Source organism: Coregonus lavaretus, assembly GCF_964263955.1.
Source record: "Coregonus lavaretus genome assembly, contig: HAP1_SCAFFOLD_47, whole genome shotgun sequence".
Lineage (NCBI taxonomy): Eukaryota > Metazoa > Chordata > Actinopteri > Salmoniformes > Salmonidae > Coregonus > Coregonus lavaretus.
The window spans coordinates 1908148-1934591 of record NW_028161510.1 but is presented as its reverse complement, the minus strand read 5'-3'; the positions used below and the strand labels follow the sequence as shown (position 1 = coordinate 1934591).

Sequence of the window (26444 nt, the reverse complement as noted above, 5' to 3'; positions counted from 1 at the left end):
GAGGTGAAAAAATTATTGTTGTCTATCAACAATGACAAGTCACTGGGGTCTGACAACTTGGATGGAAAATTACTGAGGATAATAGCGGACGATATTGCCACTCCTATTTGCCATATCTTCAATTTAAGCCTACTAGAAAGTGTGTGCCCTCAGGCCTGGAGGGAAGCAAAAGTCATTCCGCTACCTAAGAATAGTAAAGCCCCCTTTACTGGCTTGAATAGCCGATCAATCAGCCTGTTACCAACCCTTAGTAAAGTTTTGGAAAAAATGTGACCAGATACAATACTATTTTACAGTAAACAAATTGACAACAGACTTTCAGCACGCTTATGGGGAAGGACATTCGACAAGCACAGCACTTACAGAAATTACTGATGATTCGCTGAGAGAAATTGATGATAAAAATATTGTGGGGGCTGTTTTGTTAGACTTCAGTGTGGCTTTTGACATTATCGATCATTGTCTGCTGCTGGAAAAACATATGTGTTATGCTTTACACCCCCTGCTATATTGTGGATACAGAGTTACCTGTCTAACAGAACACAGAGGGTGTTCTTTAATAGAAGCCTCTCCAACATAAACCAGGTAGAATCAGGAATTCCCCAGGGCAGCTGTCTAGGCCCCTTACTTTTTTCAATCTTTACTAACGACATGCCACTGACTTTGAGTAAAGCCAGTGTGTCTATGTATGCGGATGACTCAACACTATACACGTCAGCTACTACAGCGACTAAAATTACTGCAACACTTAACAGCGACTGAAATGACTGCAACACTTAACAAAGAGCTGCAGTTAGTTTCAGAATGGGTGGCAAGGAATAAATTAGTCCTAAATATTTCAAAACTAAAAGCATTGTATTTGGGACAAATAATTTACTAAACCCTAAACCTCAACTAAATCTTGCAATAAATAATGTGGAAATTGAGCAAGTTGAAGTGACTTAACTGCTTGGAGTAACCCTGGATTGTAAACTGTCATGGTCAAAACATATTGATACAACAGTAGCTAAGATGGGGAGAAGTCTGTCCATAATAAAGTGTTGCTCTACCTTCTTAACAGCACTATCAACAAGGCAGGTCCTACAGGCTCTAGTTTTGTCGCACCTGGAATACTGTTCAGTCATGTGGTTAGGTGCCACAAAGAGGTACTTTGGAAAATTGCAATTGGCTCAGAACAGGGCAGTTCGGCTGGCCCTTGGATGTACACAGAGAGCAAACATTAATATCAATGTCAATCTCTCCTGGATCAAAGTGGAGGAACAGACTATGGGAGGTGCACAGTACTACATAGAGCCATGACTACATGGAACTCAATTCCACATCAGGTAATTGATGCAAGCAGTAGAATCAGATTTAAAAAAAACAGGTAGAATCAGATTTAAAAAACTGATAAAAATACACCTTGTGGAACAGCGGGGACTGTGAAGCAACACAAACATAGGCGCAGACACATGCATACACACACATGATAACATACGCACTAAACACACACCTACACATGGATTTTGTGTTGTAGATATGTGGTAGTGGAGTAGGGGCCTGAGGGCATACACTTAGTGTGTTGTGAAATCTGTTATGAATGTATTGTAATGTTTTTAAAAGTGTATAACTGCCTTAATTTTGTCAGACCCCAGGAATCCATAATAAATACAAATCTTACGCGACATCCACAAGATTGTGTCCGAGGGAAATGCAACTTTTCCCATTGAGTAAGTAACTTAGTGGCCTATTTGACTGTATTTAGTAAATACTAACATTATTGTGAGTGCTTATCCAGGGATATTTAGGTCTCAAGCTGACAGTATTTTCTGTTTGTTCTGTAGTTCCAGGAGCAGGCTATCCCGATACAGGCATTCAGATGCAGACATAGCCTTTTATTCTTTAAATGATTGTTTTAGGTAGGATGCTACATTTTTGGCCAGTTGTAATTGTAAGTAGGCCTAATTTTTAAAAAAAATCCCACTTCTATTATGCCATATTTCTTTTTATTGTGAAATATGCTGTAAACCCTTATAGCCTACCTCAGCCAGTTAAGTTATTTTATATAGGACTCTGAAGAAATAGACTCCAAATAGATAAATATAAATAAATAATTGGTCATTTAGCAGACGCTCTTATCCAGAGCGACTTACAACATCCTCTTGCTGTTTGTAAAGTCAAATTAAAATGAAGATTATTGTTGAAATGAATTACTCGACTGGTGTAGGTTTTCTCCATCTGTTGCTATGCAACACTTGCATAACAACTTAGCTATATTTTCAGCACCAGGCGCTGTTCACCTCCTATTGAATGAAGTTAAAATGTAACTATTGTATTATTTAGGTAGGGTAACTTCCTTCTTGGGACATTGCATTTGGGAGTTTTTGCATCTCGGGTCTGAGATTTCTTTATTATAATAATTTGTTTAAATGAAAAAATATTCATTATTAATTTGGGGGGCTTTGGGGGGCCAAATAATATTGCTGGCGGGCTAGATTTGGCCCACGGGCCACCAGTTGGGGAACCCTGCAGTAGACTGTATTACCTCAAGCTGCTCTATAGATTCTAATTACACTGCACAAAATTATTAATGCAACATGTAAAGTGTTGGTCCCATGTTCCATGAGCTGAAATAAAAAGATCCCAGACAATCAGATTGCCTCATTGGACAAGTCAGAGTCTATGTTTGAAGTTGTTGAGTGGTTTTTGGCAATACACTGTAGATGTACAGCATGTGTTCCAGAGTAGAGAGTAGAGAGTGTTCCGGAATAGAGAGACCCACCGTAGCAACTGTAATTGAGTACTGGCAGTTTCTCCTGTGGCAGGTGGGAAGGTGCAAATGACCTGAAAAAGATCTAATCTCTCAAAGTTCTAATCTCTCAATGTTCATCTCAAAGTGTACCAAATTCATGCATTTAGCTGTTGAAATTCCTTCTTTTTTTTGCCGGGGGAGAATGCCCCCAGACTCCCCTACAGACTCCAATGTCTTCAACTCCTAGAAAAGCCCCTGCCAGTGAGGAAGAGGCACTGCAAGAGGTTTCACTCTCTCCAACATAAATTATGTCCACGCGGGAATACAGCGTTATTCAATGCGTTTCTATAGGCTTAATATGCAGACATAAGCTTGTCACCTTCCTTCCCACCTTTGGAACAACGACTCCCATTCTTAGGGTGGAGACATGAGCATCTAGTCATTATCCAAATACATTACATTGTTACAGCTGTCAAGCTTATGGGCATGTGGCAGCAGCGTGTAGGAGAGAGGTTCCTAGGTGTGCAGAAGGGCATGAGACAAAGGAATGTGTAGCATTGGGGAAAGTAGTGGTATGTGTTAATTGTAGGGGTACCCATGGGGCTGGGGATCAGAAATGTCCGGTGAGAGAGAGGCAGGTTGAGGTTTCCAGGGTTAGAGTAGTGCAGAAGTCGTCTTATGCTGAGGCAGTGAAGAAAGTAGAGGAAGATGGGTCAAGGAGTGCTGTGATTAGTAGATCTGTGCCAGTACAAATCAAATCAAATCAAATTGTATTGGTCACATGCGCCGAATACAACAGGTGCAGACATTACAGTGAAATGCTTACTTACAGCCCTTAACCAACAGTGCATTTATTTTTAACAAAAAAGTAAAAATAAAACAACAACAAAAAAAGTGTTGAGAAAAAAAGAGCAGAAGTAAAATAAAATAACAGTAGGGAGGCTATATACAGGGGGGTACCGGTGCAGAGTCAATGTGCGGGGGCACCGGATAGTTGAGGTAGTTGAAGTAATATGTACATGTGGGTAGAGTTAAAGTGACTATGCATAAATAATTAACAGAGTAGCAGCAGCGTAAAAAGGATGGGGTGGGGGGGCAGTGCAAATAGTCCGGGTAGCCATGATTAGCTGTTCAGGAGTCTTATGGCTTGGGGGTAGAAGCTGTTGAGAAGTATTTTGGACCTAGACTTGGCACTCCGGTACCCCTTGCCGTGCGCTAGCAGAGAGAACAGTCTATGACAAGGGTGGCTGGAGTCTTTGACAATTTTGAGGGCCTTCCTCAAACCATCCTACAGATGGTTAGCCAACAAGTGATACTGTATATGCTTCAGTAAGATTGGATTTTTAGCGTTTATAGCAATGGTTATCAACTGTACCGCAGGGATGGAACATAAGTCGCAGAAAATTGAAGTTGTGGTGGCAGCTGCAGAGAGGTATTTGGGTGTACGAGATTTGACGTCAGGAGAGTTACAGGGTGTGTTGAGTGGTGGTGTCCCGTCCTTTCAGCTGTGGCCTGAGGTACAACCAGATAGATTTAGTGGAGTAGGGTGGTGGGTTTCTAATGAGTGTAGGGTTAGATTGTAGGGTATTTTGTTCATTTACTAACTTTTTTCAAGCAAAGTATAAGGGAGTTATACTCCAGTCTAGTAGGTGGCGGTAATGCAACATTTATTGGATGCCAACCGCCGTTTAACCTCAATGAAGAAGAAGATCTCGTCATTCTATACAGATCTCCTGTTTATACCATAGAATAATACATTGAACGATTCTGCTTGCTCTCACTGGATCTCATCACTTGCAGCCAAATAATTACAGAAAATTAATTGTTCAGGTATTTTTTACATTTTAAATGTGACCTTGTATTTGGGTATGTAAACTAACGAATTCCATGAATCTGCAGTGGTTGCCGCGGTCTGTCTTCCTTGTTGTTTTCCCAGCAAGTTAGCCATTAGCCTACTAGATAGTTAGCTGGTTAAACCTCCCTCCAACCCGTTTGTATAGCTAGCTAGCTAACTCCAGTTCAGGGTAACAGTTCAGGGTAACGTTAGCTAAACAACCTGACTACCGGTTTATGCTAAACGCATTCCATGAATCTGCAGTGGTTGCCGCTGCCTAGCTTTGTTGTTGTTTTCCCAGCTAGCCATTAGCAAGATAGATAGTTAGCTAACTATACCCCTCTAACCCGTTTGTATAGCTAGGTTGCTAACTTCAGTGCAGGGTAACGGTGGAAGTGTGACTTGCGTTTGGTAGCCAGCTATCGTCTCATTGTGAGCGAAATAACTAGCGAGGAATTAGCTAGCTAGCTAAATTAGCTGGACCAACCGTTGCTAATGAGCAACTGGCTACCGGTTTATGCTAATCCCTGTTGGACGTGATGTGTGGTTAGCTCGTTTAGCTACATATTTGTGTGGTCTTTTCTGGAGCAATCCCACGAAAGATCAATTTGTGAAAACCACCCTCAACTATTTGGGTCTCCACTTTTAGATCTACCCAGCCTACCATGTCAGAACCGGGTTCTGGCTGTGGTGTTCCAGCCCAGAGAAGCTCACAGCGGGGTCCAGAGATGCTGTCAGTGAAGCTGGAGGACTGCAGTCAAACACTCGAACTCAATGTGATTGTGAAAGAGGAGGAGGAGGAGAGAGAAATCAAGGATGAGGACGAAGAAAACTGTGACTCAGGTAAGTTCTGGCTGTCTTTTCTCACTAACACAGACTTTGCTGATAGCTACTTTATTGAGGAAAAATGTACTTACTATGATTGAGATATGTGGTTGTCTCACCTACTTAAGATGGATGCACTAACTGCAAGTCAATCTGGTTAAGCGTGTCTGCTAAAATGACTAAAATTGAAAAATGTTCAGACTTACATCCTCTTTGACTTGAGTTCAGGCTGTGTTTGGGAGGGAGGACGAATTTATTTATCCCCAAACATTATAATATTTTATATCTTTCATCTGTGTTATCGCTGTGTGATACAAAGCAACAAGCCCCTTGTAAAGTATTTCTTTCAATGCTCTGTTAATGTACCAGCCCTCCGGCTCACATCTCGACAAATTAAAGAGCAATTGAACGCAAAAAACATCTTCTCTGGTTGAAAATGGCTTATGTGGCATCGATATTAGTCAAACATTTATTCCACTTTCAAAATTGACTAAAGTGTAAGTAGGATAATTTTGGTGATAAAGTATATTCCATAACAGATTTGTGTAACTGAGGTCTTAATGACTTACATGAGGGTTGTGTTTGGATTACAATCGTGCCCACTAACACAGCTGTGCTGATTGCGCTCTATCCAATCGTAGCCTCCAGACAGTGAGACAGACCTGGCCAATACGCAGCGCCTCGCACTTGGACTTGTTTACATAAGACAACAGGTCACCATGTTATGTTGAAAGAACCCTTGGCCCCTAAGCCCTTTATGGAGTGGCCACTTGCTGATGTGTTTAATAGGGATCACCAGGCCTCAAATTTCCTGGGCCATCGATGCCCCCTTGTGTGGCCGTAATGCCCCCTAAAAAAATCCATGCCTTCCGGCCAAAGTATCCGTTGTGCCCTTGGCCTGAATATAATAATTATGATTCCCTTCTCATGGCTGCCAATCGCCCCTGCTCCGAAGCACATATCACTCACATGGCTCTCTCAGATATCTCAATTGTTATTAGCCAATGCCCGTCATGTGGTCGGGTCCTTCTCACAGGCGTCGCAGCTCCGAGGTAGGCTACTAGTGAAAACCGACACATCCGGGATGCAACGGCGCGCCTCCTTCTTATCGAATTCCAAGATGCATATTGAAGATGTTAGAAGAAATGTCCACATTTACTTTTGGTCAGCCAACAAGATGAGTAACTAAAAGTCTACTCCTTTTGCTATGTCAATCTACTATCCCCCATAATACAAAAGTTGACCTATTCTATTGGTCAGCTTGTTGTTCTGTGCGAGAAATAAATATTCCAAACAGACTCTGGGACAGTTGTGGGACGATAGATCCCAAATCAATACAACCACTGTACATCAAAACACCTTTTAAAAGCAATGAGGCTGATCAGAATGTTTAGCTTAAAAAAAATTGATAAAGTATTATTTCTTCACATTATAAGCGCAGCAATTCGCACACGGCAGGAGGCTATAAGCGTTTATGGCTACATTTTCTGGCACCTCCATCCTGTCAGCATCGGTCTGGACATGACAGGTTGTAGCCAATATCATAGTCTATCACCTACACTTTGCCATGTAGGCTAATTATTTATGTACATTGACATACACTTATGTTTTTCTTAACACAATAGCTAGTTTTTCGGTTTTCAAATCAATTTAATTGGCTATTTTGGTTAATGGACTTGGTGCCCTAGTAGATGGCCTTGGTGCCCTGGCAGACTGGGCACCTCTTGAAGGTCAAATGGCCTTGCCCCCAAAATCACAACATTTCAGGCCTGGTGATCACTCCAGTCTGCCACTGTTTTGGGCGAAATGAGAATTGAGAAGATGCACACTTGCATTCCAACTGCCACTTGTCAATATTCCCATTCGCGAGCATCTTGTGTCCCGCCGCGACCTGTTTTGTAACATGATTCACTATGAAATACTGCCAGACGTACACATACTCTGGTAATAGATAGTGAGAAAGTTGTAAGAAACAAAACGGCACCGAAGCGTCACGCGTCACCACTCGCCAGCGACTTGATAAGCTGATTGAGCTAACGTGGCCTGCCTGCTCAATGTGCCTGCTTCATTGACAAACACAGAGATGGAACTTGGCTAGCTAGCTAGTGATTTTTAGGAACGTATAAACAGCGTGTAGCTTGTGCCTTATTTACGATAGTTTGACAGCTTGCTGATGATGAAGTTGTAGACATGTTCTCAGACATCAGTCCTGAGTGTAGCCAGCAGCAGCTGACTCAATACTGTATGCAGTGCACTGACTTCTTAATGCCCTTTTTTTTTACTTGAGAAATACTGCACCAAACACCTTAGCTCGACATAAAGTGTGCAACTAAGAACTCCTTGGCAAAACGACGACATGAATTACAGATATAATTATATACAGTACCAGTCAAAAGTTTGGACACACCTACTCATTCCAGGGTTTTTCTTTATTTTTTACTATTTTCTACATTGTAGAATAATAGTGAAGACATCAAAACTATGAAATAACACATGGAATCTTGTCGTAACTAAAAAATATATTTTATATTTCAGATTCTTCAAAGTAGCCACCCTTTGCCTTGATGACAGCTTTGCACACTCGTGGCATTCTCTCAACCAGCTTCACCTGGAATGCATCCCACATATGCTGAGCACTTGTTGGCTGCTTTTCCTTCACTCTGCGGTCCGACTCATCCCAAATCATCTCAATTGGGTTGAGGTCGGGGGATTGTGGAGGCCAGGTCATCTGATGCAGCACTCCATCACTCTCCTTGGTCAAATAGCCCTTACACAGCCTGGAGGTGTGTTGGGTCATTGTCCTGTTGAAAAACAAATGATAATCCCACTAAGCCCAAACTAGATGGGATGGCATATCACTGCAGAATGCTGTGGTAGCCATGCTGGTTAAGTGTGCCTTGAATTCTAAATAAATCACAGACAGTGTCACCAGCAAAGCACCCCCACACCATAACACCTCCTCCTTCATGCTTTACGGTGGGAAATACACATGCAGAGATAATCCGTTCACCCACACCGCGTCTCACAAAGCCACGGCGGTTGGAACCAAAAATCTCACATTTGGACTCCAGACCAAAGGACAAATTTCCACTGGTCTAATGTCCATTGCTCGTGTTTCTTGGCCCAAGCAAGTCTCTTCTTCTTATTGGTGTCCTTTAGTAGTGGTTTCTTTGCAGCAATTTGACCATGAAGGCCTGATTCACACAGTCTCCTCTGAACAGTTGATGGTCCTCTGTAGCTCAATTGGTAGAGCATGGCGCTTGTAACGCCAGGGTAGTGGGTTCGATCCCCGGGACCACCCATACGTAAAAATGTATGCAAACGTGACTGTAAGTCGCTTTGGATAAAAGCGTCTGCTAAATGGCATATTATATTATATTATTATGTTGAGATGTGTCTGTGACTTGAACTCTGTGAAGCATTTATTTGGGCTGCAATTTCTGAGGCTGGTAACTCTAATGAACTTATCCTCTGCAGCAGAGTTAACTCTGGGTCTTCCATTCCTGAGTGCCAGTTTCATCATAGCGCTTGATGGTTTTGCGACTGCACTTGAAGAAAGTTCTTGAAATATTCCGGATTGACTGACCATGTCTTAAAGTAATGATGGACTGTCATTTCTCTTTGCTTATTTGAGCTGTTCTTGCCATAATATGGACTTGGTCTTTTACCAAATAGGGCTATCTTCTGTATACCCCCCTACCTTGTCACAACACAACCGATTGGCTCAAACACAGTAAGAAGGAAAGAAATTCCACACATTAACTTTTAAGAAGGCACAATTGTTAATTGAAATGCATTCCAGGTGACTACCTCATGAAGCTGGTTGAGAGAATGCCAAGAGTGTGCAAAGCTGTCATTAAGGCAAAGGGTGGCCTTGAAGAATCTCAAATATAAAATATAGTTTGATTTGTTTAACACTTTTGGTTACTACATGATTCCATATGTGTTATTTCATAGTTTTGATGTCTTCACTATTATTCTACAATGTAGAAAATTGTAAAAATAACGAAAAACCTTTGAATGAGTAGGTGTGTCCAAACTTTTGACTGGTACTGAATATTAGACAGTAAGGAAATCAGAGGGGGAGACAGGCAAGTAGGAGAGAAACAGTGGGAAGGGTATTGAACCCTGGTCTCTGGTGGGGAGTCTTCTATGTGATTGGTGAAGGGGACTGTTACCACTACATCACTGCACTAAATACAGATTTCTTGATTTATCTGAGATTAATTCGGACTAATTTGAGGAAGTGGTAGGCTATGTTGTTGCTACCGTGACTCAAGAGGGACAAACAACAGTAACTGCCAGAGTACGATATGCGAACCCAAATCTAGTTTGTTCCCCCGTTTAAGGTTCAATCCTGCCTTTGTTCCGCTTTCTGTTTCTTACCCAATACGTGTTCATGTTCTTACAGGAGAGAGCTCCAACCCAGGCTCAGACAGCAAGTCCAGTCCCACAGCATCAGGAAATCATAAACAATGCAGACAGAAGCCCCAACCCTGCTGTAGCGACAGTTTTATTTGTCCAACTCACCTCAAATCAAACAAACAGACTCCCAAAAGAAGAAAGAGATGCCCCTGCTCCCAATGTGGGAAGAGTTTCAATCGGACAGGAGACCTAAAGCGTCATCAGAGATCACACAGTAAAAATAAGCCTTACCACTGCACTCGATGTGGGGAGGGATTCACTCAGCTAGGAAGTCTAAAAAGTCATCAGAGAATACATACAGGGGAGAAGCCTTACCACTGCTCCCAGTGTGGGAAGAGCTTTAATCGTTCAGGAAACCTTACAGAACATCAAAGAGTACATACAGGGGAGAAGCCTCACCACTGCACCCAATGTGGGAAGTGTTTCAGTCGGGCAGGAATTCTAAAGAGTCATAAGAGAACTCACACAGGAGAGAAACCTTTCCACTGCTCTGCTTGTGGGAAGAGTTTTACAAGGGAAGTAAGCCTAAAGAATCATCAAAGAGTACACACCGGAGAGAAACCTTTCCTCTGCTCCACATGTGGGAGGGGTTTCAGTGAGAAAGTAAACCTTAATAGACACGAGAGAGTACATAGTGAAGAGAAGCCTTACCACTGCACCACATGTGGGAAGAGCTTTAATCACTCAGGAAGCCTTAAGGAACACCAGAGAATACATACAGGGGAGAAACCTTACCACTGCACTCAGTGTGGAAAGAATTTTCGTTTTGCTGGAGATCTAAAGAATCATCAGAGATCACACAGTAAGGAGAAGCCTTACCACTGCTCTCTTTGTGGGAAGAGTTTCAATCAACCAGGAAACCTAAAGAGTCATCAGCGAATACACATAGAAGTGAAGCCTACCTGTACTCTCAATGTGATTGTCAAAGAGGAGGATGGTGAGAGTGAAATCAATAAGGTAAAGAGAGAAGTTGAAGAAAATAATGGTGTAGTTGACCCAGGTACATCAAGACTACCTGGTCGAGGGAGTTACCCCTGCCCTCAATGTGGGAAGAATTTTAGTTCCTCAAGTAATCTAAAGAATCATCAAAGAGTACACACAGGAGAGAAACCTTTCCACTGCTCAGCATGTGGGAAGCGTTTCCGTGAGAAAGCACACCTTAAGAGACATGAGATAGTGCATAGTGGAGAGAAGCCTTACCACTGCTTCCAATGTGGGAAGAGTTTCCGTGAGGCAGATACCCTACAGAAACACCAGAGAATTCACACAGGAAAGAAGCCTCACCACTGCTCTCTTTGTGGGAAGAGCTTTAATCATTCAGGAAGTCTTAAGGAACATCAAAGAATACATAGTGGGGAGAAGCCTTACCACTGCACCCAATGTGGGAAGAGCTTCAATCATTCAGGAACCTTTAAGAAACATCGGCAAAGACACATTGGAGAGAAACCTGCCTGTAATTTCAATGTGATTGTCAAAGAGGAGGAGGGTGACGGTACTCTCAATGTGATTGTCAAAGAGGAAGATGGTGACTGTACTCTCAATGTGATTGTCAAAGAGGAGGAGGGTGAGAGGGAAATCGATGAGAAGGAAAAGAGAGAAGTTGAGGAAGAGGAGGACAATAGTGGTGTAGTTGACCCAGGTACATCAAGACTACCTGGTCGTGGTCGTTACCCCTGCCCTCAATGTGGGAAGAATTTTAGTTCCTCAAGTAATCTAAAGAATCATCAAAGAGTACACACAGGAGAGAAACCTTTCCACTGCTCGGCATGTGGGAAGAGTTTCAGTGAGAAAGCAAACCTTAAGAGACATGAGATAGTACATGAGAAGGAAAAGAGAGAAGTTGAGGAAGAGGGGGAAAATAATGGTGTAGTTGACCCAGATACATCAAGACTACCTGGACGTGGGATTTACCCCTGTCCTCAATGTGGGAAGAATTTTAGTTCCCCAAGTAATCTAAAGAATCATCAAAAAGTACACACTGGAGAGAAGCCTTACCACTGCTCCCAATGTGGGAAGAGTTTCAGTGAGAAAGCAAACCTTAAGAGACACGAGATAGTGCACAGTGGAGAGAAGCCTTACCACTGCACCCAATGTGGGAAGAATTTCCGTGTGGCAGATACCCTACAGAAACACCAGAGAATCCACACAGGAGAGAAGCCTAACCACTGCTATTTTTGTGGGAAGGGCTTTGATAATTTAGGAAGCCTTAAGGAACATCAAAGAATACACAGTGGAGAGAAGCCTTACCACTGCACCCAATGTGGGAAGAGCTTCAATTATTCAGGAAATTTTAAGAAACATCAAAGAATACATATGGGAGAGAATCCTACTTTTACTCGCAATGTGATTGTCAAAGAGGAGGAGGGAGAACAGATACACATTAAGGAAGAAGAAGGAGAAGTTGAGGTAGAGGAGAGAGAAGTGAAGGAAGAGGCTACATAAGCTAACTCCATAGGAATGTAAAGGCACGCTGTCCTGTCCTTGCAATGCTGTGTCAGTATGGGCTTGGGAAGCAACATTGAGGGCGATCTCCATTTTAAAGTAGTCCATATCTTCTTCTACTTCTATGAGTGTATTGGAAGGTAGCAAATAAACTGAAAAGGTACACATCACCACCACCTATTATGGTGGAGTGTATATAATCTGAACAGGTATAAAGCCAAGGTTGGTGATTTACTGCTACCTGCAGTTATGGAATGTTAGCTGAGGGAGTATAATTCATTGGGTGACTCCTTCTGCTGACCTGGATGGAATTATGCGATCCTTCCTTAACCCATTGGAAGTCCCACCCAGTTTGACTACTTCAAAATGGTGAAAGTCCTCAATGGTGCTGCCCCATGTGATATAAATGATATCTGTAAGGCATGTATTTTTAGTGATCCAATTGACATTTTAGTCATTTAGCAGACGCTCTTATCCAGAGCGATTTACAATTAGTGAGTGCATACATTTTTCATACTGGCCCCCCGTGGGCTGCGTTCCAGGACACAGATTCATGCTGGGAGTGAATGCAGGGACTGCCCATGTGATATAAATTATATCTGTATATAGGCTGCGTTCCAGGACACAGATTCATGCTGGGAGTTAATCTGACCGGGTGGGGTTGTCGACAATGCAGCTTTTAAAGGCAATTTCCGACTGAGCAAACGGCAGCATAAGATCTGCGCGAATGTGGGAACGTTGCCTTTTAAAAGTCGGATTGAATCCCGGCTTCAGTCTAGTCATGGTAAAAACATTACATATTTCTTCCATTTTATTTTCTTCCATTTAGCAGAAGCTTTTATCCAAAGTGATTTTCTTCCGGATGCATTTCCACAGACGACACAATAAACAACAATATCTAAACACATTAAAGGGCCAATCCCAAAGTTGAACCAATAACAAAGCGGTCCACCCTTGTTTTGATATAAAGCTGAAGGATGGGCCTGGAGAAATGTAACCACTCTCACATTAATAGTCAGAGCTATGGACTGACCGTCCATGATCTCCAGAATGATCATTAATAGTCAGAGCTATGGACTGACCGTCCATGATCTCCAGAATGATCATTAATAGTCAGAGCTATGGACTGACCGTCCATGATCTCCAGAATGATCATTAATAGTCAGAGCTATGGACTGACCGTCCATGATCTCCAGAATGATCATGAATAGTCAGAGCTATGGACTGACCGTCCATGATCTCCAGAATGATCATTAATAGTCAGAGCTATGGACTGACCGTCCATGATCTCCAGAATTATCATTAATAGTCAGAGCTATGGACTGACCGTCCATGATCTCCAGAATGATCATTAATAGTCAGAGCTATGGACTGACCGTCCATGATCTCCAGAATTATCATTAATAGTCAGAGCTATGGACTGACCGTCCATGATCTCCAGAATGATCATTAATAGTCAGAGCTATGGACTGACCGTCCATGATCTCCAGAATGATCATTTTAACCATGTTCTGGGCTATACAGTGTGTTTGTTTACATTTACAATGTTTCCAAACATTGGAGGAAAACAAGCTTATATTTTGGGTTCTGATGGGGTGTGACAGTTGAAATAATCTCACAAGGCATTATAGGTTAATAGTCTTCAAGAATCAATAGGGATATATACAGTAGACTTCATTTATATGTCAAGAAATTGATGTTGCAACAGCAGACTGCCCCTTTAAACACCACAGAATCATAAAGTAACAGACAGACATTTACATACACCATTAAAACACTTCACAGTCACATAGGCCAGATAGGCCTGAGCTTACTTTGTTGTTAAACAACGGCTTTGCTTTACTTTTTAAACTGATGAGTGAGATGTGTAATGGCACATTTGGAACACTATTACATGCTGTACAAGGTCATTGATAAGTTCATCCAGAATACAACCTGTCCCGCCGCCTTCCTGTTTAAACGAGTAGTACAGCATCGAAGAAAAATGCCCTGTGGGCTATTCTATTGGGTACAAAATAAGGCCATAGAATCATCCCACTGGGCACAGACGTCAGTTCAACGTCTAGTTTTAAGCTATATTTGGTTGAGTTTAACTAATGTGAAATCAACAAAACATTTCACCATGTCATTGGATTTAGGTCAAAAGTTGAGTGAAAAGAAATACGAAATTCCCTTACATTGAAAAACTTTTCTCAAATCCAATCAGTTTTCCACGTTGATTTAACATCATCACATTGAAGGTTTTGGTTGAAATGATGTGGAAACCGTTTTTGCCCGGTGGGATTGTGACTTTTTTTATTTTTTTACTCAGGAGAAGGGCTGGTTTGGATTGACCTCAACTAAACAATATGAGTGTATTGTGATGTCATAATCTCCCGAGTGGCGCAGTGGTCTAAGGCACTGCATCGCAGTGCTAGCTGTGCCACTAGAGATCCTGGTTCGAATCCAGGCTCTGTCGTAGCTGGCCGCAACCGGGAGACCCATGGGGCGGCGTACAATTGGCCCAGCGTCGTCCAGGGTAGGGGAGGGAATGGCCGGCAGGGATGTAGCTCAGTTGGTAGAGCATGGCGTTTGCAACGCCAGGGTTGTGGGTTCGATTCCCACAGGGGGTTGGAAAAATATATATAATGTATGCATTCACTAACTGTAAGTCGCTCTGGATAAGAGCGTCTGCTAAATGACTAAAATGTAAAATGTAATAATCTGGATGTAACCTGTTTGTAAAAATATTGTCAAGTATCCTTGAATTGAATTATAAATGTAAACAGAACCAACTGTCTGTGTAATGCCTCTTCTTCATTGCAGTGTATTATGTTGGTTGACCTCCTACCCACATCAGTGCATTTTTTTACACTTTTTCAGGAAGGTCGGGAAAATGGAGTCCCTTGATGAGGGCAAGAACAAGATGGATGTCAGGAGAAGTGCAATATTATCACAAGGCAGGATGTTCCAACTGGCGGCCCGCGGGGCTGTTATTATTGGACATAATAGACGGAAAAGGAAATCTGTTCCCAGGTAGTCCCACGCATAATAGAGAGAAACGTGATCGTATACGATTTAGTGGAGTAAGGGTGGTGGGTTTTTAATGTGTAAGGTTAGATGGTATTAGTTCATTTATTAACTTAGCGATTAGTCAGTTTGCCATTAGCGATTATCTAGGTAGCGTACCACTCCAAGCCAACCCGTTTGTGTACCTAGTTAGCTACAGTTGAAGTCGGAAGTTTACATACACCTTAGCCAAATACATTTTAACTCAGTTTTTCACAATTCCTGACATTTAATCCTAGTAAAAATTCCCTGTCTTAGGTCAGTTAGGATCACCACTTTATTTTTTAAGAATGTGAAATGTCAGAATAATAGTAGAGAGTGATTTATTTCAGCTTTTATTTCTTTCATCACATTCCCAGTGGGTCAGAAGTTTACATACACTCAATTCGTATTTGGTAGCATTGCCTTTAAATTGTTTAACTTGGGTCAAACGTTTCGGGTAGCCTTCCACAAGCTTCCCACAATAAGTTGGGTGAATTTTGGCCCATTCCTCCTGACAGAGCTGGTGTAACTGAGTCAGGTTTGTAGGCCTCCTTGTTCGCACATGCTTTTTCAGTTCTGCCAACAAATTTTCTATAGGATTGAGGTCAGGGCTTTGTGATGGCAACTCCAATACCTTGACTTTGTTGTCCTTAAGCCATTTTGCCACAACTTTGGAAGTATGCTTGGGGTCATTGTCCATTTGGAAGACCCATTTGCGACCAAGCTTTAACTTCCTGACTGATCTTGAGATGTTGCTTCAATATATCCACATAATTTTCCTTCCTCATGATGCCATCTATTTTGTGAAGTGCACCAGTCCCTCCTGCAGCAAAGCACCCCCACAGCATGATGCTGCCACTCCCCCGTGCTTCACGGTTGGGATGGAGTTCTTCGGCTTGCAAGCCTTCCCCTTTTTCCTCCAAACATGACGATGGTCAATATGGCCAAACAGTTCTATTTTTGTTTCATCAGACCAGAGGACATTTCTCCAAAAAGTACGATCTTTGTCCCCATGTGCAGTTGCAAACCGTAGTCTGGCTTTTTTATGGCGGTTTTGGAGCAGTGGCTTCTTCCTTGCTGAGCGGCCTTTCAGGTTATGTCGATATAGGACTCGTTTTACTGTGGATATAGATACTTTTGTACCTGTTTCCTCCAGCATCTTCACAAGGTCCTTTGCTGTTGTTCTGGGATTTATTTGCACTTTTCGCACCAAAGTACGTTCATCTCTAGGAGACAGAACGCGTCTCCTTCCTGAGCGGTATGACGGCTGTGTGATCCCATGGTGTTTATACTTGCATACTATTGTTTGTACAGATGAACGTGGTACCTTCAGGCGTTTGGAAATTGCTCCCAAGGATGAACCAGACTTGTGGAGGTCTACAATTGTTTTCTGAGGTCTTGGCTGATTTATTTTGATTTTCCCATAATGTCAAGCAAAGAGGCACTGATTCTGAAGGTAGGCCTTGAAATACATCCACAGGTACACCTCCAATTGACTCAAATTATGTCAATTAGCCTATCAGAAGCTTCTAAAGCCATGACATCATTTTCTGGAATTGTCCAAGCTGTTTAAAGGCACAGTCAACTTAGTGTATGTAAACTTCTGACCCACTGGAATTGTGAAACAGTGAATTATAAGTGAAATAATCTGTCTGTAAACAATTGTTGGAAAGATTACTTTGTGTCATGCACAAAGTAGATGTCCTAACTGACTTGCCAAAACTATAGTTTGTTAACAAGAAATTTGTGGAGTGGTTGAAAAACTAGTTTTAATGACTCCAACCTTAGTGTAACTTCCGACTTAAACTGTATCTTCATTTCAGAGTAGTGGTTGACCTGTGATGTTTGTTTGGTAGCTAGTTAGCCAGCTGTCATCTAATTGACCACGTTTACAAGCACACCAATATCCCGTTATTATTCGGGATACTCAAGTATTCCGTTTTTTTGAGTTGGCGTACAGTACCAGTCAAAAGTTGACACACCTACTCATTCCAGGGTTTACCTTTATTTTTACTATTTTCTACATTGTAGAATTTGTATTTATTTTATTTTATTTAACCTTTATTTAACTAGGCAAGTCAGTTAAGAACAAATTATTATTTACAATGACGGCCTACACCGGCCAAACCCGGACGACTCTGGGCCAATTGTGCGCTGCCCTATGGAATAATAGTGAAGACATCAAAACTATGAAATAACACATATGGAATCATGTAGTAACCAAAAAAGTTATTTTATATTTGAGATTCTTCAAAGTAGCCACCCTTTGCCTTGATGACAGCTTTGCACACTCTTGGCATTCTCTCAACCAGCTTCACCTGGAATGCTTTTCCAACAGTCTTGAAGGAGTTCCCACATATGCTGAGCACTTGTTGGCTGCTTTTCCTTCACTCTGCCGTCCAACTCATCCCAAACCATCTGGCCTCTTCAGTTGCTGTCTCTTGTCTTGTAAACAATTGTTTTAAAGCTGCACTGCGTAACTGTGTGTACAGGTGATTTTGGAGACCCCTCTGGCAAAGAAGGCAGTATTTTTTTCTAGATTTGAACACAATATCACAGAATCCCCAGTTTACATTGGTAGTTGCTGCTGGGATGACATAGCATCAACATCCGCGCTGAGACTTTGTGGCTGTGGTAACTAGTGACAACCCAGAGTCAGGAAATTTGAGACTGTGGATGCGGCTGCGATAACAGTTATGGACAAGATTGAAGATGATTCCATTTTAGCAATAAAGTCTCCAGAACAGGTACTACAAATATTATACACTGGGTATAATTCTCATTTTTAGATTGTAATAAAAAATATTCACCTTGTTGTCAGCCAGAAAGGTAGCTAACGTTAGCAATGTCAAGGTAGCTAGCTAGCCAACTTTGCTAGCTAGCTACATGGTTGATGATGGCTACCGTGAATTTCCCTGATTGGAACAATGTTGGATAGCAATATGAAGATAGCTGGCAAGCTAACTTAGTACATTAGTTATCACACTGTAAAATAATGAATTTTGCCAATCATACAGTGCATTCGGAAAGTATTCAGACCCCTTGACTTTTTCCACATTTTGTTACGTTACAGCCTTATTCTAAAATGGCTTCGATTTATGTTTCTCATCAATCTACACGCAATACCCCATAATTACAAAGTGAAAACAGGTTTTTGCACATTTAATGATTTGGAAAGGCACAGTCCTGTCTAGATAAGGCCCCACAGTTGACAGTGCATGTCAGAGCAAAAACCAAGCCATGAGGTTGAAGGAATTGTCTGTAGAGCTCCGAAACAGGATTGTGTCGAGGCACAGATCTGGGGAAGGGTACCAAAACATTTCTGCAGCATTGACGGTCCCCAAGAACACAGTGGCCTCCATCATTCTTAAATGGAATAATTTAACTTCCTAGAGCTGGCCGCCCGGCCAAACTGAGCAATCGGGGAAGAAGGGCCTTGGTCAGGGAGGTGACCAAGAACCCGATGGTCACTCCGACAGAGCTCCAGAGTTCCTCTGTGGAGATGTGAGAACCTTCCAGAAGGACAACCATCTCTGCAGCACTCCACCAATCAGGCCTTTATGGTAGAGTGGCCAGCCACTCCTCAGTAAAAGGCACATGACAGCCTGCTTGGAGTTTGCCAAAAGGCACCTAAAGGACTCTCAGGCCATGAGAAACAAGATTCCCTGAATGCCAAGCGTCACATCTGGAGGAAACCTGGCACCATCCCTATAGTGAAGCATGGTGGTGGCAGCATCATGCTGTGGGGATGTTTTTCAGCGGCAGGGACTGGGAGACTAGTCAGGATCGAGGGAAAGATGAACGGAGCAAAGTACAGAGATCCTTGATGAAAACCTGCTGCAGAGCACTCAGGACCTCAGACTAGGGCGAAGGTTCACCTTCCAACAGGACAACGACCCTAAGCACACAGCCAAGACAACGCAGGAGGGGCTTCGGGAAAAGTCTCTGAATGTCCATGAGTGGCCCAACCAGAGCCCCGACTTGAACCCGATCAAACATCTCTGGAGAGACCTGAAAATAGCTGTGCAGCGACGCTCCCCATCCAACCTGACAGAGCTTGAGAGGATCTGCAGAGAAGGATCGGGGAAACTCCCCAAATACAGGTGTGTCAAGCTTGTACCGTCATACCCAAGAAGACTGGACACTGTAATCGCTGCCAAAGGTGCTACAACAAAGTACTGAGTAAAGGGTCTGAATACTTATGTAAATTTGATATCAGTTTTATTTTTAATATATTTGCAAAAATTTATAAAAACCTGTTTTTGCTTTGTCATTATGGGGTATTGTGTGTAGATTGCTATAATTAAAAAAAAATAAAATAATTTAGAATAAGGCTAACGTAACAAAATGTGGAAAAAGCCATGGGGTCTGAACACTGTATATACACTGAACCAAACTATAAATGCAACATGTAATGTGTTGGTCCCATGTTTTATGAGCCACAGATGTCTCAAGTTTTGAGGGAGCATGCAATTGGCATGCTGACTGCAGGAATGTCCACCAGAGCTGTTGCCAGAGAATGTAATGTTATTTTCTCTACCATAAGCCGCATCCAATGTCCTTTTAGAGAATTTGGCAGTACGTCCAACCAGCATCACAACCGCAGACCACGTGTATGGCGTCGTGTGGGCGAGCGGTTTGCTGATGTCAACGTTGTGAACAGAGTGCCCCATGGTGGCGGTGGGGCTATGGTATGGGCAGGCATAAGCTACGGACAACGAACACGACTGTATTTTATCGATGGCAATTTCAATGCACAGAGATACCGTGATGAGATCCTGAGGGCCATTCTCCTGCCATTCATCCGCCGCCATCACCTCATGTTTCAGAATCATAATGCACGGCCCCATGTCGAAAGGATCTGTACACAATTCCTGGAAGCTGAAAATGTCCCAGTTCTTCCATTGCCTGCATACTCACCAGACATGTCACCCATTGAGCATGTTTGGGATGCTCTGGATCGACAGCATGTTCCAGTTCCCCCGCCAACTTGGCACAGCCATTGAAGAGGAGTGGGACAACATTCCACAGGCCACAATCAACAGCCTGATCAACTCTATGGGAAGGAGATGTGTCACGCTGGATGAGACAAATGATGGTCACACCAAAATACTGACTGGTTTTCTGATCCATGCCCCTACCTTAAATTTTTTTTTTTTTTCCCAGTCGTGAAATCCATCGATTAGGGCGTTATCTATTTATTTCAGTTGACTGATTTCCTTATATGAACTGTAACTCAGTAAAATCTTCTAAATTGTATATTTTTGTTCAGTGTATATACATTTAGATGTAAATATTTATGTCAAGTCTTGAAACATAAAATAGCCTACAGCCATGGAGACATGTCAATAGCCTCCAGCCATGGTGAGTGAAGACATCATGTCAAAGCCTCCAGCCATGGTGAGTGGAGACATCATGTCAATGGATGTCTCTACCCGGACTATTTGCACCCCCACCCCATCTTTTTACGCTGCTGCTACTCTGTTAATTATTTATGCATAGTCACTTTAACTCTACCCACATGTACATATTACCTCAACTAGCCGGTGCCCCCACACATTGACTCTGCACCAGTACCCCCCTGTATATATAGCCTCCCTACTGTTATTTTTTTATACTTTTTTTCTCAACACTTTTTTGTTGTTGTTGGTTTATTTTACTTTTTTATTAAGAAATAAATGCATTGTTGGTTAAGGGCTGTAAGTAAGCATTTCACGGTAAGGTCTACACCTGTTGTATTCGGCGCATGTGGCAAATAACATTTGATTTGATTTGAATAGCCTCCAGCCATGGTGAGTGGAGACATCATGTCAATAGCCTCCAGCCATGGTGAGTGGAGACATCATGTCAATTGCCTCCAGCCATGGTGAGTGGAGACATCATGTCATTAGCCTCCAGCCATGGTAAGTGGAGACATCATGTCAATAGCCTCCAGCCATGGTAAGTGGAGACATCATGTCAATAGCCTCCAGCCATGGTGAGTGGAGACATCATGTCAATAGCCTCCAGCCATGGTGAGTGGAGACATCATGTCAATAGCCTCCAGCCATGGTGAGTGGAGACATCATGTCATTAGCCTCCAGCCATGGTGAGTGGAGACATCATGTCAATAGCCTCCAGCCATGGTAAGTGGAGACATCATGTCATTAGCCTCCAGCCATGGTGAGTGGAGACATCATGTCATTAGCCTCCAGCCATGGTGAGTGGAGACATCATGTCAATAGCCTCCAGCCATGGTGAGTGGAGACATCATGTCATTAGCCTCCAGCCATGGTAAGTGGAGACATCATGTCAATAGCCTCCAGCCATGGTAAGTGGAGACATCATGTCAATAGCCTCCAGCCATGGTAAGTGGAGACATCATGTCAATAGCCTCCAGCCATGGTGAGTGGAGACATCATGTCAATAGCCTCCAGCCATGGTGAGTGGAGACATCATGTCAATAGCCTCCAGCCATGGTGAGTGGAGACATCATGTCAATAGCCTCCAGCCATGGTGAGTGGAGACATCATGTCAATAGCCTCCAGCCATGGTGAGTGGAGACATCATGTCATTAGCCTCCAGCCATGGTAAGTGGAGACATCATGTCAATAGCCTCCAGCCATGGTGAGTGGAGACATCATGTCAATAGCCTCCAGCCATGGTGAGTGGAGACATCATGTCAATAGCCTCCAGCCATGGTGAGTGGAGACATCATGTCAATAGCCTCCAGCCATGGTGAGTGGAGACATCATGTCAATAGCCTCCAGCCATGGTGAGTGGAGACATCATGTCATTAGCCTCCAGCCATGGTGAGTGGAGACATCATGTCAATAGCCTCCAGCCATGGTGAGTGGAGACATCATGTCAATAGCCTCCAGCCATGGTGAGTGGAGACATCATGTCAATAGCCTCCAGCCATGGTGAGTGGAGACATCATGTCATTAGCCTCCAGCCATGGTGAGTGGAGACATCATGTCATTAGCCTCCAGCCATGGTGAGTGGAGACATCATGTCATTAGCCTCCAGCCATGGTGAGTGGAGACATCATGTCAATAGCCTCCAGCCATGGTGAGTGGAGACATCATGTCAATAGCCTCCAGCCATGGTGAGTGGAGACATCATGTCAATAGCCTCCAGCCATGGTGAGTGGAGACATCATGTCAATAGCCTCCAGCCATGGTGAGTGGAGACATCATGTCAATAGCCTCCAGCCATGGTGAGTGGAGACATCATGTCAATAGCCTCCAGCCATGGTGAGTGGAGACATCATGTCAATAGCCTCCAGCCATGGTAAGTGGAGACATCATGTCAATAGCCTCCAGCCATGGTGAGTGGAGACATCATGTCATTAGCCTCCAGCCATGGTGAGTGGAGACATCATGTCAATAGCCTCCAGCCATGGTGAGTGGAGACATCATGTCAATAGCCTCCAGCCATGGTGAGTGGAGACATCATGTCATTAGCCTCCAGCCATGGTAAGTGGAGACATCATGTCATTAGCCTCCAGCCATGGTGAGTGGAGACATCATGTCAATAGCCTCCAGCCATGGTGAGTGGAGACATCATGTCATTAGCCTCCAGCCATGGTGAGTGGAGACATCATGTCATTAGCCTCCAGCCATGGTGAGTGGAGACATCATGTCAATAGCCTCCAGCCATGGTAAGTGGAGACATCATGTCAATAGCCTCCAGCCATGGTAAGTGGAGACATCATGTCAATAGCCTCCAGCCATGGTGAGTGGAGACATCATGTCAATAGCCTCCAGCCATGGTAAGTGGAGACATCATGTCAATAGCCTCCAGCCATGGTGAGTGGAGACATCATGTCATCAGCCTCCAGCCATGGTGAGTGGAGACATCATGTCAATAGCCTCCAGCCATGGTAAGTGGAGACATCATGTCATTAGCCTCCAGCATGGTAAGTGGAGACATCATGTCAATAGCCTCCAGCCATGGTAAGTGGAGACATCATGTCAATAGCCTCCAGCCATGGTAAGTGGAGACATCATGTCATTAGCCTCCAGCCATGGTGAGTGGAGACATCATGTCATTAGCCTCCAGCCATGGTGAGTGGAGACATCATGTCATTAGCCTCCAGCCATGGTGAGTGGAGACATCATGTCAATAGCCTCCAGCCATGGTGAGTGGAGACATCATGTCATTAGCCTCCAGCCATGGTGAGTGGAGACATCATGTCAATAGCCTCCAGCCATGGTGAGTGGAGACATCATGTCAATAGCCTCCAGCCATGGTGAGTGGAGACATCATGTCATTAGCCTCCAGCCATGGTAAGTGGAGACATCATGTCAATAGCCTCCAGCCATGGTAAGTGGAGACATCATGTCAATAGCCTCCAGCCATGGTAAGTGGAGACATCATGTCATTAGCCTCCAGCCATGGTGAGTGGAGACATCATGTCATTAGCCTCCAGCCATGGTGAGTGGAGACATCATGTCAATAGCCTCCAGCCATGGTGAGTGGAGACATCATGTCAATAGCCTCCAGCCATGGTAAGTGGAGACATCATGTCAGGCTGTGTATCATAGCGGGGTCATGGATGACTTATGTCTGATTGTGTAACACCCAATTTGCCAGCCAGATATGGTCTTAATTGCTTGCTTTTAGCATTTATCCACGTCTCAACCAACCGCAAAGAGCAACACGTGTCACAGTTAGAATGTATTATTGTCATAATGCATAGTGTCATATCATGTCATACATAATCATATCATTCTGTCATAATGCATAGTGTCATACATAATCACATCATCCTGTCAATTCATATCTGGCATTAAGGTACTCTACAGAAGCTATTTTTGAGGTTGTATCACTAAACTAACCACTAGCTTATTCAGTCATGGTGAGTGTGATGTCTAATGGCACATGTAGAGCACAATTACATGGATGCATGTGGAGGACTTTTATTTAGAAAAAAAAAAACATATCCTCAGTGAGAGCAGTAGGGAAACCACCAGCAGTACTTTGGCCATTGAGGCCTGGACACATTCTCAATTCATCATTCCCTGATTCCTCACATTCTCTCTCTTAGCCTCCTTCTCAAAATGCATTGAAGAAGAAAGTCAGAGAGGAGGGAGGGGACCTTGGATCTTCTCCATTACAGTTGAGAGGAGAGTGGAGCGAGGAACCACAGAAAGACAAATCATAGTCTCTTCCTATCTCCCGTCCAACTAGACGGTAGTCTCTTTCATATGTTTCTGTTGGTGTGTCTTTAGTGCTTTGGGTACAATGAACCCTTTGCCACACAGGCTACAGACGTACGGCTTCTCCCCTGTATGAAACCTCCTCATGTGCACCTTCAGACTCCCCGAGGTGGTGAACCCCTTATCACAGACAGTACAAGGGTACGGTCTCTCTTTAGTGTGCTTGATCTGATGCACTCTCAAGTTCCCCGACTGGGCGAAACTTTTCCCGCATATGGCGCAGACGAAGGGTTTCTCGCCGGTGTGTGTTCTCTGGTGACTCTTTAGATCCCCGTCCCGTAGGAACGTTCTCCCGCAGTACGAGCAGCAGTACTTCTTTTCCAGGCTCTTGTAGTGCATTCTCGCGTGCACCTCCAGCCTTTTCATGTCCGGGAAACTCTTCCCGCACTCGCACATGTGGTGGCGGACCACTTCCATGTGTATCCTCTTGTGTTTCTTCAGGCTTTCGCTTCTGGCAAAACGTTGGCCACACACAGAGCAGCTGTGCGGTTTTTCCTTGGTGTGGGTCAGTATGTGGGTCGCCAAGGACGTTTTCTGAGTGAAGCCCCTCCCGCAGTAGGAGCAATGGAGGAGGTTCTCCCCTGTGTGGATCGACCGGTGGGTCTTCAGGGTGTAGAAGTGGGTGAATGTCTGGCCGCATTGGTCACAGAGGTACGGTTTCTTGTTGTTGTGTGTCTGCTTGTGCTCCCTGTACTCCAACAGGTTGCCAAAGCTCTCCGGGCACTTGGAGCAGTGGTACGGTTTCTCTCCTGTATGGATGCGCTGGTGAGTCTTCAGGTCCTGCAGCAGAGTGAAGGTCTTCCCACAAGGTTGGCAGATGTGCTTGGTCTTCTCTCCTGTGTGGATCGTCACATGAATGTTCAAGTCGTCGAGCTTCAAGAAACTCTCCTCGCAGACAGAGCACTGGTGGGGTTTCTCTGTGCTGGCGCCCTCTCCTGTTTTAATGACAACATTACAAGGGTTAAAACACTGCAAGACGGAGAGGAGAAATGAATCGGTGCCCACCGTAACACAAACAAAGCGTTTCTTATTGGAAAAGATCTGGTAGTCCCTCCCTGTTTCTGCCCGTTTGCTTCAGTGTGGTTCCCTAGTGAACACGACCCAGGTGTGTGGGTCTCTCTTACCTTTGTGGATCACCTGGTGTCTCTTCAGGTCCTGGAATCGCAGGAAACACTTCCCACAGACAGAGCACTGGTGGGGTTTCTTTCCTATGTGCGTCATCATGTGTGTCTTCAGGCTGCTGGCTGCAGTGAACCTCTTACCACACTGGGAGCAGAAATACGGTTTCAGCCCCTGGTCAGGGTCCCCTGGGCTGTCAGGGTCAGAGCTGGTGCCCTCTCCTGTTTCAATGACAACATTATAAGGGTTAAAACGCAGAGGAGAATGATGAGGATAGCAAGCACAACTCCAACCTGGTGTTCCTCTCACCTTTATGGGTCACCAGGTGTCTTTTAAGGTCGTAGGGTCGAAGGAAGGCCTTGCCACAGACGGAGCACTGGTGGGGTTTCTCTCCGCTGTGGATCTTCATGTGTGCCTTAAGTCTGAAGGCTGCGGTGAACCTCTTACCACACACAGAGCAGGGGAACGGTCTCTCCGGATCTAGTTCCCCTGAGCTGTCTGCGTCAGAGTTGGCGCCCCCTTCAATGACAACATTACAGGGGTTAAAATGCTGCACTGTCACTGCACACCGTAGCAAAATGTTTCGCTAACGGAAAACAAAAAACAAGCGTTTTATTATTGGATAGTCCCTCCCCCCATTTGTTTCTGTTTGGTTCCTAATGAATATGACCCAGGTGTGTGAACAGAGACTTCAGGGGTGTTATTCACTAGAAACAAAATGGAAGCAAACAAAACAAAATGGAGGGGGACCTACCTGAATTTGTCCAATAGAATTTTGGCACAAAACGTTTTCCTTTCGGAAGTTAACGGTTTCCGTTGCAGAACCTTTTGCTAC

The 26444-nt window shown here is 43.8% G+C and overlaps 2 protein-coding genes across 2 annotated transcripts in view; one reads left to right on the top strand and one right to left on the bottom strand.

Annotated features, from left to right (window-relative positions):
- Positions 1–4430: 4430 nt before the first annotated feature.
- Positions 4431–24435, top strand: LOC311120511 (uncharacterized protein; the record flags this gene model as incomplete). Its single annotated transcript, XM_084195096.1, has 4 exons — positions 4431–4561; positions 5215–5408; positions 9802–10772; positions 24319–24435. The coding sequence occupies exons 2-4, from the start codon at positions 5231–5233 to the stop codon at positions 24433–24435; spliced, it is 1266 nt and encodes a 421-aa protein (XP_084051222.1). The 5' UTR covers positions 4431–4561; positions 5215–5230.
- LOC311120545 (uncharacterized protein) overlaps positions 23815–26444 on the bottom strand; it is a 30896-nt gene continuing 28266 nt past the window's right edge. Inside the window, exons 6-8 of the mRNA XM_084195130.1 lie at positions 25919–26128; positions 25615–25830; positions 23815–25425 (exon numbers count right to left, since the gene is read on the bottom strand). Coding sequence (XP_084051256.1) covers positions 24458–25425; positions 25615–25830; positions 25919–26128 — 1394 coding nt within the window. The 3' untranslated portion in view covers positions 23815–24457. The remainder of the gene's footprint in view (positions 25426–25614; positions 25831–25918; positions 26129–26444) is intronic.